The sequence below is a fragment of the Peromyscus eremicus genome, chromosome 16_21 (genome assembly GCF_949786415.1).
Source record: "Peromyscus eremicus chromosome 16_21, PerEre_H2_v1, whole genome shotgun sequence".
Lineage (NCBI taxonomy): Eukaryota > Metazoa > Chordata > Mammalia > Rodentia > Cricetidae > Peromyscus > Peromyscus eremicus.
Genome location: NC_081432.1, coordinates 39,766,428 through 39,779,929, shown reverse-complemented (window position 1 = coordinate 39,779,929; position 13,502 = coordinate 39,766,428). Strand labels below are relative to the sequence as shown.

The 13,502-nt window shown below is 37.5% G+C and overlaps 1 protein-coding gene across 1 annotated transcript in view; it reads left to right on the top strand.

Annotated features, from left to right (window-relative positions):
• LOC131893726 (SUN domain-containing protein 2-like) overlaps window positions 1-13,502 on the top strand; it is a 78,536-nt gene that overhangs the window by 27,446 nt on the left and 37,588 nt on the right. The window contains exons 10-16 of the mRNA XM_059243834.1: window positions 1,675-1,703; window positions 1,787-1,847; window positions 4,903-4,931; window positions 5,022-5,082; window positions 6,714-6,742; window positions 6,832-6,892; window positions 8,529-8,623. Coding sequence (XP_059099817.1) covers window positions 1,675-1,703; window positions 1,787-1,847; window positions 4,903-4,931; window positions 5,022-5,082; window positions 6,714-6,742; window positions 6,832-6,892; window positions 8,529-8,623 — 365 coding nt within the window. The remainder of the gene's footprint in view (window positions 1-1,674; window positions 1,704-1,786; window positions 1,848-4,902; window positions 4,932-5,021; window positions 5,083-6,713; window positions 6,743-6,831; window positions 6,893-8,528; window positions 8,624-13,502) is intronic.

The following is a 13,502-nucleotide window of genomic DNA, read 5'->3' as shown; positions in this document are numbered from 1 at the left end:
TTTAGTAAATTGTCCATCCCCATATTCCTACCCTAACCTCTCACTTGCATCGCCCTTCCCCCCACTGTCTCTCTACAATTATATATTCTATTTCCCTTTACTTGAATGATCCTTGCAAGCAGTCCCTTACTTGAGGCAGAGTCTCTGTGGTTATATGGATTTTAGCACACATGTTGAAGACTTAATGCTAACACTCACATATAAGGGAAATTATACAGTATTTGACTTTTGGATCTGGGTCTCCTCATTCGTGATGATTTTTTTCTAGCTTCATACATTTATATGTAAATTTCCTAATTTCCTTTTTTTGATAGAAGCAAAACACCCCATTGTGTAAGTTCACCACAGTTTCATTATATATTTGCCAGTTAAAGGACATCTAAACTGTTTCCTAAATCTGGCTATCGTAAATAGTCAATAATGAGCATGTATGAGCAGGTATTTATTGTAGTAGGATACAGAGTCCTTTGGGTATATGCCAGATAGATGTATAGGTGGGTTTAGAGAAGGATTAGTAGCCAGCTTCCTGAAAAAAATGCCAGAGTCATTTCCTTAATGGCTGTAAAAGTTTACGTTCTCATCAGTAATGAGCAAGTGTTCCATTTTCGTCATATCCTCACAAGCATGAGTTGTCATTTGCTTAATTGAACTTCGCCCTTCGGACAGGAGTAAAATGAAATCTCAAAGTACTTTTGGTTTGCATTCTTCTGATAAAGAAAGATGATGATCGTTTCTTAAAAGTTTGTCAGCAGTTTGTGTTTTATCTTTTAAAAATTGTCTTTGTATTCCTGAACACCATTGTCACTGGGTTAGTTGTTTCCTGGGAGTCCAATTTTTCTTCTTTCTGTATTTTAGATACTAACTGTATGTTAGAGGTTTAAATGATTAAATTCTTTTCCTATTATGTAGCCTGATGATGGTGTCCTTTGCCATAAAGAAGCTTTCAGTTTCCTGTGGTCCCATTTACTAAATTTGGGTCTTAGTGCTGTGTTACAGGTGTTCTGTTCAGAAGTCTTTCCTGTACCAGTGAGTTCAAGCCTGTTAAAAACTTTTTCTTCTGTCATATTCAGGGTATCTAGTCTTATTTTGAGATTCATGATCCATTTGGAGTTGAGTTTTGTTCAGGGTAATATTCTTCTTCATGTATCCATGAAGTTTGGTAATCTACATGTATGGAGGCTATTTTTTTTATTCAGGGTGTATTTCTAGTTTCTTTATGAAAAATCATGTATTCATAGGTGTTTGGACATTAATTTGATTTCATTGATCAACATGTCTATTTTGATGATAGAACCATGATGTTTTTATTACTCTAGTTCTGTAACAAAACATGCAATCTGGGATAGTGATTTCTCCAGCGTATTTTAGTATTGAGAATCTTCTTAAATCTATCCAAGATGTTTTTGTATTTCCATATGAACCTGAAAGGCTTTTTGATGCTGTTGTGGTTGTTTTTTAAATTTCTCTGAATTTTGATGGGAATTAAATTGAATCTATAGATTTCTTTTGATATATTTCAGTATATTTCTTGTCAGCTGCTTTCCTAACCAGTAAAATAATAGATGTTTATTTTGAAAGAAGGGAATAGAACTCATTGCCCTCTGAAGCCTTCATAAAGGTAGGTTTGGAATTCTCATTGTGCATAAGATTGACTATACTTTCTTTTTCTTTCAGTTTGGGCTGAAAAATGTCCGCATCCAGAGGTAAATGCCTTTTAATATTTATATTGAATAATTATATATTGTTGAAATCCAAAATATTGATTAAATGTCTCTTTTCAAAATAGCTGAGGGATTGTTGTCATCTAGTCTCCAGATCCAAGCCTGAAACACAGCAATCTCAAACAGGTAAATTTTGTAAGTCACTTTCTCCTGATCAGTTTATTCTAATACATTTCAAATACACACAGTCTTCCTGATGCCAATTATATCTTGACTCTAATGTTGGAAGGTTTTGTCACAAGCAATGCCAACTCACTAGTGGCATACATGCTTCAAAATTATTACATTGACAACATAAAACATTTAGAAATATCAGCTCAGCTTCAATGTTTAATATTCATGTTGGACTGCCTTCTCATTTCCAGTGTGCAATCTCTGTTTATTAGTGACTTGTAGAAGTCAATCATGAGACTAATGAGACTGCCCCAGTGTGTGACCATAATTTCCTGATGGATCTCAGAATGCACACCCACACACATAGCTATCTGTAAGGACAAGGCAGAAACTTGTTTGAGCTCAGAGATTCTGATCTGGACTGGACAAATAGCAATGTACAATATCTTCAGAAAAGAAAATCAGTTTTTGTGTTGCTCTAGAACTCATAGTACACTGCTTCACTTCACTCATAGTGCATTGTAATTTAATTACAAGGAATAGGAAATGCATTTAGAATTCTTATCTACAATCTATTTCAATAACACAGCATACACTATCATATAGTGGAGCAGTCATTGACAGTCCCAAAGCTTACATAGATATCTTGCCATAGGAAACTTTCAGCTTCATGTGGTCCCATTTATTAAGTGTGGGTCTTAGTGCCTGTGCTACAGGTGTCCTATTCAAAAAGTCTTTTCCTGTACCAATGAGTTCAAGCCTATTACACACTTTCTCTTCTGTTATATTCAGTGTCTCTAGTCTTATTTAGAGATCCTTGATTCATTTGGAATTAAGTTTTTATTTAGGGTAGTAAATACAGATCTCTGTGCAGTTTTCTCCATGCAGCAATCAAGATTATTTCACTATTATGAGTGGAAGATGTTTTTTTACCCAGTGCATTTTTCTGGTTTCTATATGAAAAATCATGTGTCCATTGGAGTGTGGACCTCCATTTGGTGTTCAGTTTGAATTCATTGATCAACATGTCTATTGTGATGCTACAACCATGCTGTTTTTATTAGTCTCCCTCTGTAACAAAACATGAACTCTAAGATAGTGGTTTCTCCATTCTCTTTTCATATTAAATATCCTTTTATCTCTATTCAGTGTTGTCTTTCATTATTTTGTTCTTTTTTATTTAAAATTTTATTTTACATACCAACCACAGACGCCCCTCTCATCCCTCTTCCAACTCCCCTCCAGTATACCCCCAGCCCCTCCTCCAAAAAAGTGTTAGGTCTCCCATGGGGAGTCAGCAAATCCTGGTACATTCAGTTGAGGCAGGATCAAGCACCTCCACACTGCAGCAAGGCTGAGCAAGGCATTCCACTATAGGTAATGGGCTCCAGATTGCCAGCACATGCACCAGGTATAGATCCTGATCCCATTACCGGGGGGCCTCCAAACAGACCAAGCTACACAACTGTCTCCCATATGCAGAGGGCCTAGTCCCGTCCCATGCTGGTTCCACAGCTGTTGGTCTAAAGTTCCCGAGTTCCTACAAACATGGTTTAGTTGTCTCTGTAGATTTCCCTACATAATCTTGACACCGCCCCCCTTGCTCATAGAATCCTCTTCCCTCTCTTCTACTGGACTCCCAGAGCTCAGCCTGGTGCTTGGTTGTGGATCTCTGCATCTGCTTCCATCAATTACTGGATGAAGGCTCTATGATGACAGTTAGGGAATTCACCAATCTGAATACCAGGGTAGGCCAGTTCAGGCACCCTATCCACTATTGCCAGTCTTCTAATCGGGTCATCCTTGTGGATTCCTGGAAATTTCCTTAGCACCAGGTTTCTCCCTTACCCCATAATGTCTCCCTCTATCAAGATATCTCTTTCATTGCTCTCCCAATCTGTCCCTCCCCCAGCTCAGCCATCCCATCATGCCCTCCATCCCATCCCCTTTATTGCCTCCCATCCCCACTTTACTCATGGAGATCTCCTCTCTTTCTCCTTCCCATGGCAATCCGTGTGTCCCTCTTAGGCTCTTTGTTTCCTAGCTTCTTTGGAGCTGTAGGTTGTAGTCTGATTATTTTTTTCTTTACATCTGATATCTACTGATGAGTGATTACATATCATGTTTGTCTTTCTGAGCCTGGGTTACCTCACCACAGGAGTCTTGCCTGCTGGCCTACAACTGGGGCTGCAATGGGTGGGGGTAAGGGGGCTTGGGTTGTGCCTCTGAAGCAGGGTGACCATCTGGGAGTACAGTAAGTCACCTCTTGGTCCAGTGGGAGCCAGCCAAGACTGTGTCTCAGGGAACAGCTATGGTCTTGGGGGAGGGGTGGATTTGGGAGAGCAAGTGGGACTTGTAGATAACAGAGTCTTATGTGGAGTGGAGGTAGTTAGTTCTGCCTGCAGGAGACTTTCCAACTGGCCTGAAATTGGGGTTGCAATGGGTGGGGGAATGGAGGCATGGGTTGTGCCCCTGGGCCTAAGGCCTAGAGGCTGGGTGACCGGCTGGAAGAACAGTGACTCACCTCTTGGTTCAATTGGAGCTAGCAGAGTCTGTGTGTGTCTCAGGGAGCGGCTGCAGTCTTGGTGTGGTGGGTAGGCTTAGAGGGACAGAGTAGGACTTGTGAATAAAGGATCAGATGGGGTGGTTGGAATCAGACCTGCCTGCAGGCCTGTAACTGCACCTAGGAGAACAGGGACTCACCTCTTGGTCCAATCTGAGCTGGTGGAGTCTCTCCATTCTTTTGTTTGGTTTGTTATTTTTTTATTTTTATTTTTTGGATTTCCATATGAACCTGAAAGGTGTTTAGATGCTGTTGTGGTTGGTTTTTCTTTTTTTCAATTTTTCTGACAAATTATATTAGAATTTTGATGGCTCTTGCACTGAATCTTTAAGTTGCTTTGCTAAGTTTCGGTATATTTGTGTCACTTTTTGTCCTAAGCAGTAAAATAATAGGAGTTTATTATGAAAGAAGGGAATGAAATCTCACTGCCATCTGAAGCCTACATAAAGGTAGTTTTGGTGATCTCACTGTGCATGAGACTGACTCTACATTTTTCTCTTTCAGTTTGGGCTGAAAAATGTCCACACCCAGAGGTAAATGCTTTTTAATATTAATATTGAATAATTACATCTTGATTGAAGTCCAAAATACTGATTAAATATCTCATTTCAAAATCCATTCAGCAGAGGGATTATTCTCGTCGAATTTCCAAACAAAAGTCTGAAACACAGCAATCTCAAGCAGGTAAATTTTATAAGTCACATTCTCCTGAGCAAGGTTGTTTGTTTTTTTTTTTTGTTTTTTTTTTTTTTTTGGTTTTTTTGAGACAGGGTTTCTCTGTGTAGCTTTGTGCCTTTCCTGGGACTCACTTGGTAGCCCAGGCTGGCCTCAAACTCACAGAGATCCGCCTGGCTCTGCCTCCCGAGTGCTGGGATTAAAGGCGTGCGCCACCACCACCCGGCTGATCAAGGTATTTTAATAAATTTCAAAAGCACACAGTCTTCCCGATGCCAATTATATCTTGATGATGGTGAAGATAGAATTTGACATACGCAATGCCATCTGATAGTGGCATACATGCTGGAAAATATATTACATTGGAAATATAAAATATTTGCAAAATAAGCTCAGCTTTAATGTTTAATACTCATGATCTAAGGCTTTATCCTTTCCAGTGTGCAAACTCTCTGCTTATTAGTTACTTATAGAAGTCAATCTTGAGACTAATAAGATTTCTCCAGTGTCTGACTATGATTTCTTGATACCTGGGTCTCAGAATGAACACCTGTCGTACTCAAAGTTACCAGAAAGGGCAAAGCAAAGACATGTGTGAACTCAGAGATTCTGTTCTGCACTGGTCAGCCAGCAGTATACCACATCTTCAGGAAAGAAAATCAAGTTTTGTTTTGTTCTAGAACTTATAATGTATATCTTACCTTCATCTGTACTGCACTGTAGTTTAGTAACAAGAAATAGGAAATGTACTTAGAATTCATATCTATAATTTATTTCAATAACACTATCATATGGTGGAGTGATTATTTAAAATCCCATAACTGGTATACATACCTCGCCTTAAAGATGCTTTTAGCTTCATGTGGTCCCATTTATTATATGTAGGTCTTAGTGCCTGTGCCACAGCTGTCCTATTCAGAAAGTTTTTTTTTTCTGTACCAGTCAGTTCAAGCCTATTGCACACTTTGTCTTCTGTCTTATTCAGGGTCTCTGGTCTCATTTTGAGATCCTTGATCCACTTGGAGTTGAGTTTTATTCATGGTTAGAAATATAGTTCTCTGTGAATTCTTCTTGAAGCCATAAAGTTTGGTGAGCACCATGTATTGAAGCTGTTTTTTTCCAGCGTGTCTTTCTAGTTTCTTTATCAAAAATAGTGTCCATAGGTGTGTGGACTTATGTTTGGTGTTCAGTTTGATTTCATTGATCAACACGTATACTGTGATGCTAAAACCATGATGTTTTTATTACTCTAGACCTGTAAAAATCATGAAATCTGGGGTGGTGGTTTCTCCACTCTTTTTGTATTGGGGTTTGTTTTACCTCTCTCCAGGGTTTTTTCTTTGTTCATTTATTTTTATTTCTATGTGGAGCTGAAAGGCTTTTTCATGCTGGTGTGGTTATTTTTTTTTCAATTTCTCTGACTAATTATGTTGTAGTTTTGATGAGGATTACATTGAATCTATAGATTGCTTTTAGAATGTCTCAGTCATTTCTGTCAGCTGTTGTCCTAACCAGTAAACTAATAGGTGTTTATTTAGGAAGAAGGGAATAAGAACTCACTGCCATCCAAAGCCTATATAGAGTTACTTTTGTAGTTCCCATTGTGTAGGAGATTAATAAATTTATCCTTTTTCTTTCAGTGTGGGCTGAAAAATGTCCTCACCCAGAGGTAAATGACTTTTAATATTTATATTAAATGATTAATATTTATTGAATTCCAAAATATTAATTAAGTATCTCATTTGAAAATCCATTCAGCTGAGGGATTATTCACGTCCAATCTCCAAACCTGAGTCTCTACCACACCAATCTCAACCAGGTAAATTTCGTATGTCACATTCTTCTGATCAGTTTATTTTATTAATTTTCAAATGCACACAGACTTCCTGATGCCCATTATATCTTGATGATGGTGATGATAGTGTTTGACATAAGCAATGCCATCTCACTGGTGGCAGACATGCTTCAAAAACATTCACAAGGACAATATGAATTATTAGTAAATGTAAGCATAGCTTCAATGTTTAATACTCAGGTTCACTCACCTTAACCTTTCCAGTGTGCAAATTCCCTGTTTATTAGTGACTTCTATAAGTCAATCATGAGACATATGTGACTTCCTCAAAGATTGAACATCATTTCTGGACACCTAGGTCTCAAAACGCACACCTATAGTAAAGCTCCCTGAAAGGTCAGGGCAGAGACATGTTGAGCTCAGAGATTCTGTTCTGGGCTGGACAAACATCAATATACCACATCTTCAGAAAAGAAAATCAATTTTTGTGTTGTTTATAACTCATAGTGCACTGCCTTCCTCCATCTGCAAAGCATTGTAATTGATTTACAGGGAATAGGAATGGCATTTTAAAACCATATCTATAATCTATTTCAATAAATTAGGGTACACTCGCATACGGCAGTTCAGTCATTGAAAATCTCATTACTTATATGCACATCTTGTTTGCTTTTACACCTTTTCATTTCTCTGTACTCTATTGTCTGAAACTCATCTCTCTGTGTTTATATCAGTAAAGAAACCATGTTTGCAATGGCTTATTTGCTTTCAAAACTTAAAAGTCAAAACCTATCAGAATCACACAAAGTAATTTAAAGAAAACAGGAAACGAAAGCAAATGAGATCTTCGGATCTTAGAACAACCTTTAATATAGTTCCTACATGTCAAGGAGAAAAACGGATACAACTGTAACAAAGTGGGTTCAAGTTGAAGTCGAAAAGAAGAGATTAAGCATTATCTTAAGCTAGGGTAGCTACAGCAATACCCATTTTTCTTGGGAAAAAAAAGGGTGTACAGTACAGAATGACTCCATGTGATAAAGTGAGTCATAAAAGAGCAATTTGTCGGGCGGTGGTGCCTTTGATCCCAGCACTTGGGAGGCAGAGGCAGGCAGATCTCTGTGAGTTCGACACCAGCCTGGTCTACAGAGTGAGTTCCAGGAAAGGCTCCAAAGCTACACAAAGAATCCCTGTCTCGAAAAACCAAAAAAAAAAAAAAAAAAAAAAAAAAAGGAGCAGTTTCAGTGCAGAGCAAAAGCCTGTTATCCTGTTCACAGAAAAATGTGTGGTAAACCAAGTACCATTTGGGGGAAGTGAACAGTGAGTTACTTAAGTTACTCTTGCAAGGCAAGGATAGTTTACAGGATGAAAGTGTTATTTTCCACAGTTCCTTCATATGTGGATGTAAGCATATAGGTCATTTATGAGTTTCCTAACAAATCCTATGAAGCATGTATGACTCAAACCTGGCCAACATGTAGTACCTGTCCAAGTGTTGATTTGTCTACAATTACAAGTTTTCTTGAGGATGTAAATATACACCTATAGCATGTGGTTAACTGAAATAACATATAAAAAATAAAACCCTACCTTTACATTACTTCTATTTTTATAGAGTATTATTTTGCCTAATTGTTGTTCATATTTTTTTATGTAAAAGATATAATATTTTCAGAAGAACTAGAAGAAGGAATAACAGAATTTAAAGTGGAAAATGAGAGAAGTTTTGATAAGAGTGCAGAAAATCAAGAATTTGTACGTAAAATTTAAATTTAAATTTCTCATTTTCTATTGTTTGCTTCAATGACTTTGCCATAGACCCACATGCTACATTTTAAACCACGTTATTCAGTCAAAAAATTAATAATTGAGTAATAAAATGAAAGCATTTAATCTATTCTTAATTACAAAGTATTCTTAGAATCCCATGACATTGCTAAATATTTCCTTTGATGTATAGTAAGTAAATTTCTGATCATTGTAATTGCTCTATTTTTAATGTATTTACACACCTGGGTGAAGACAAGACTCAATGTGAATATCACGGATCAGTTTTTGAAGTAACAATGCATTCTTTATATTCTACATACCCTCTCTCATGTGTACAATGTGGAAAAACTTTTAGCCATTCTTCCATGCTGCCTTGTCAATCACTTTGTGGTGTCCTTTGCTGCACAGAAGATTTTTAGTTTCATGGGGTCCCATTTATTACTTTGGTAATTACTTGTTTATAGTGTCTGTACCAGTGACCTGCTCAGAAAGTATTTAGCTGTACCAAAGAATTAATCATTAATCTGTACCATTTGGGCCTTGTGTTGAGATACGTGGACCATGGGAAGCTGAGTTTTATGCAGGGTGAGAGATAAGGCTCTAACTTCATTCATCCACCTATAGTCCAATCTGTCCAATGTGACTGGCACCATTTGTTTTCTACAATGTGAATCTTTGGCCTCTTTTACAAAAATTAAGAGACTGCAGGACTGTGGGCTTATATGTGGGTCATTAGTTTTCTACCACCAATCAATGTTTGTTTGGGGGCCACTGCCATACTCTATTTATTATTTCAATTGGTTATAGTAACTTGAAATCTGGAATGGTGATGCTTCCATAAGTTTTTGTTTTCGTTCTTTTTAGTTTGCTTTGTTTTTGTTTCATGGTTCAAAATTGTTTCAGCTATTCTTGGTCTTTTGTGTTTCCGTTTGGGATTTAAAATTTCTTTTTCATTTTCTATGAACATTGAACTGGAAATTTTATGTGGATCATGTGGTGTCCACAGATCGCTTTTATTAGGATGACCAGTTTCACAATATTAACCCTACAATAATGATCACAGAAGGTCTTTGCAAGTTATCGTAACATCTTCAATTTCTTATTTTCACTTTCTTACTGCTTTCATTGTAAAAGTTTCACTTTTTGGTGACATTTATTCTAATTCATTACACTTTGAGGTTATTTGGAATAGCATGGTTTTCTTGATTTTATTCCCAGTACGTGCAGTATTTTTAGGTAGGCTACTGATTTGGAGGCTCAGATTAAAACCTGTTACTTTGCTAAATGTATTTATCAGCCATTGGAGTTTTCTGGGCAAATATATTTTTTATAGAATCATATTATTACAAATGAAAATATTTTCACCTCTTGGTTCCTTTCTTGTATCTTCTCTTGTCTTACTCTTCTAGTTAAGACTTCTAGTACTATATTGAACAGAAGGAGGAAGCGTGGTCATCCTTGTCAGGTTCCTGATTTTAGAAGGAAGGATTTGAGTGTTAACAAAATGTTAGTTGTGTGTTTGCTTTTTATTGGCTTTATTATGCAGAAATATGTCCCTTTCATTCTTAGACTCTCTGAGATTTTTATCATAAAGAGATGATCAATATTGTCAAAGACCCTTTCTGTATCTAATGACATAATCATGTGCTATTTGTCCTTGAGTCTGTTTCTGTAATGGATGGTGTGAAAGTGCTATCCTCTAAATTGAATTCATTAGATAAGTTCTTCCTATTTTATGGGTTTGTGCCCTCAGTTCAGTTATTTCCTGCAGTCTACTCCTCTTGGTGTGCTTGTTGCAGAGCTTTCAGGTGTTCTCTTAAGTCTCTAAAATGAGATCTCTCAAAATTCATTATGAAGGCAGTTGGTGCTATGAACTTTCCTTTTAACAACACTTGCAATGTGTTCCATACATGTGAATATGTTGTGCATACACTTTTATTGAATTTGAGGAAGTCTTTAATTTCTTTCTTATCACTGCCTTGACCCAGTGGTAATTCACTAGAGAGTTGTTCTATTTCCATGAATTTTTAGACTTTCTGTTGTTTCTGTTGTTGTTGAAATTCAACTTTAATCCATGCAGTTTGATAGGATGCAGGGAGTGTGTTTCAATTTATTTGTATCTGACAAAACTTGCTTTGTGACTGAATATGTTGTCAATTTGGAGAGTGTTCCATGAGGTGCTGAGAAATGTCTTCATTTGTGTTTGGATGAAATGGTCTCAGGAGCTCTGTTGGGTCCATGTGAGTTATAATGTCTATTAGCTCCAGTATTTGACTGGAATGGAATCAAAGACTCAGTAGTAAATCGATAAATGTATGGATATTGAATTTCAACCAAGAAGCCAAAATAATACAATGGAAAAAAGAAAGCGTCTTCAACAAATGGTGCTGCTATAACGGAATGTTGACATGTAGAAGACTGCAAATAGATTCCTATGTATCATCCTGCACAAAACTCAAGTCCAGGTGTATCAAAGACCTCAACATAAATCTAGATACACTGAACCTGATAAAAGAGAAATTGGGACATAATCTTGAATCCATTGGCACATGAGACAACTTTTTGAATAGAATACCAGTAGAGCAGACACAAAGATCAATAATTAACAAATGGAGCCTCAAGAAACTGAAAAACTTTTCTAAGGCAAAGGGCACCATCAATGGAAAAAAATGACAGCCTACAGAATGAGATAAGATCTTCACCAACCTCACTTCTAAAAGAGAAAATAGTTCCAAAATATATAAACAAACACTCAGGAAATTACACATCAAAAAACCAAATAACACAATTAAAAACAGGATACAGATCTAATCAGAGAATTTTCCATAGAAGAATCTCAAATGGCCAAGAAACAGTTACAATAGAGTCCATCGTACACCTATCAAGATGGCTAAGACCTAAAACCAAAGTGACAGCTCATGATGGAAAGGATGTGGAGCAATAGGAACACTTCTCTCTTGGTGGTGGAAGTGGAAACTTGTACAACCACTTTGGACATCACTATGGAGATTTCTCAAAAAATTGAGAATCCATCTACCTCCAGACACAGCTATAACAATCTTGGCTATATACCAAGGCACACTTAATCGTACCACAAGGACTCTTACACAACTGTGATCAGAGTTACTTTTTTCATAACAGACCAGACCTCAATACAAGCTAGATGTCCAACAACACAAGAAAGGATATAGAAAATGTGGTACACTTACATAATGGAGTATTACTCATCTGTTAAAAAACTGACATCATTAAACTGACATGCCATGTTGATATGCAATGCTTTGTTGATACTCATGGAAAATTTGCCCTTTCTTAAACAAAAGGGAGGAGGAGTTGATGGGGGGTGGGAACAGAAAGTGAATGGAGGTGAGGGACTGAAAGGCAGGTGAAGAGAGAGAAGAAATTGTGGTTAGGATGTAAAATAAAACAAACAAACAAATAAATAAATAAAAGAATTGAAAACAAACAAAAGCCAAAATCAAACCAAAAAAAGAAAAAGGAAAGAAATTTGCAGGCAAATGTGTGGAACTGGAAAAAAACATCCTGAGTGAGGTACCCAGAACCAGAATACAAACTTGATTGTGCCCTAGCTCAATTGTCATCAGACAGGCTTCACCCAACACCTGAAGGAAACAGATACAGAGACCTGCAACCAAAATTTAGGCCTAGCCTGGGGGAATCCTGCTGAAGAATGGGAGGAAGGATTATAGGAGTCAGAGGGGTCAAGGACATCACATGAAAACCCACAGATTCAACTAACCTGGGCTCATAGGAGCTCATTGAGACTGAAGTGACATCCAGAGTGCCTTCACGGACTGACCTAGGCCCTCTGCATATATGTGGCAGTTGGGTAGATCTTCCTTCTTGTAGTACTCTTAAAAGTGAAAGCAGAAGTTTTCTCTAATTGTTTTGCTGGCTTTAGGGATCTATTCTTCATACTTGGGTCCCTTGCCCAGCCTTAAAGCAAGCATTTGTGTTTAGTCTTACTGGAACTTGTGATGCCATGTTTTGTTGAAATTCATGGGAAGCCTGCCTTTTTATGAATAGAAACTGAGTAGTGCTTGGGGGACAGTGTAGGGAGAGACACCGGAAGTAGAGGTGGGGCGGAAAGCTGTGGTTGGGATGTGAAATAAACAAATCAATTTAAAATAAAACCAAAAAGTTGTAATTCACATGTAGTGAATATTTACTATATGCTGTGATATTAAGCCCTGGATGTCACAGATCAGGAGAGCAACCAACAGAATTTACAAAAGCCTTTGAACAGAAATTCAAAAATACTCAATAAAATAACTTTCAAAGCTAAACTAGACACACACCAAAAAGATGGTCTGCTCTGGGATGTTCTGTATGGCAAATGTGTTGCTCTGATTGGTTGGTAAATAAAACACTGATTGGCCAGTAGTCAGGCAGGAGGAAGTACAGGCGGGACAAGGAGGAGAATAAAGCTGGGAAGTGGAAGGCTGAGTCAGAGACACTGCCAGCCGCCACGATGACAAACAGCATATGAAGATGCCAGTAAGCCACGATCCACGTGGCAAGGTATAGATTCATAGAAATGGATTAATTTAAGCTGGAAGAACAGTTAGCAAGAAGCCTGGTATGGCCATACAGTTTGTAAGCAATATAAGTCTCTGTGTTTACTTGGTTGGGTCTGAGCGGCTGTGGGACTGGCAGGTGAGAGAGATTTGTCCTGAGTGTGGGCCAGGCAGGAAAACTGTAGGTACAATGATCCACCATGAACAACTTGTTTTTATCTCAGAGATGCAGAGATGGTTTGAAATACACAAGTCAACAGATTTAACAAAGCACAGAAACAGACTTAGACAAAAAGTCACCTAATCTTCTCAATACATTTACATAA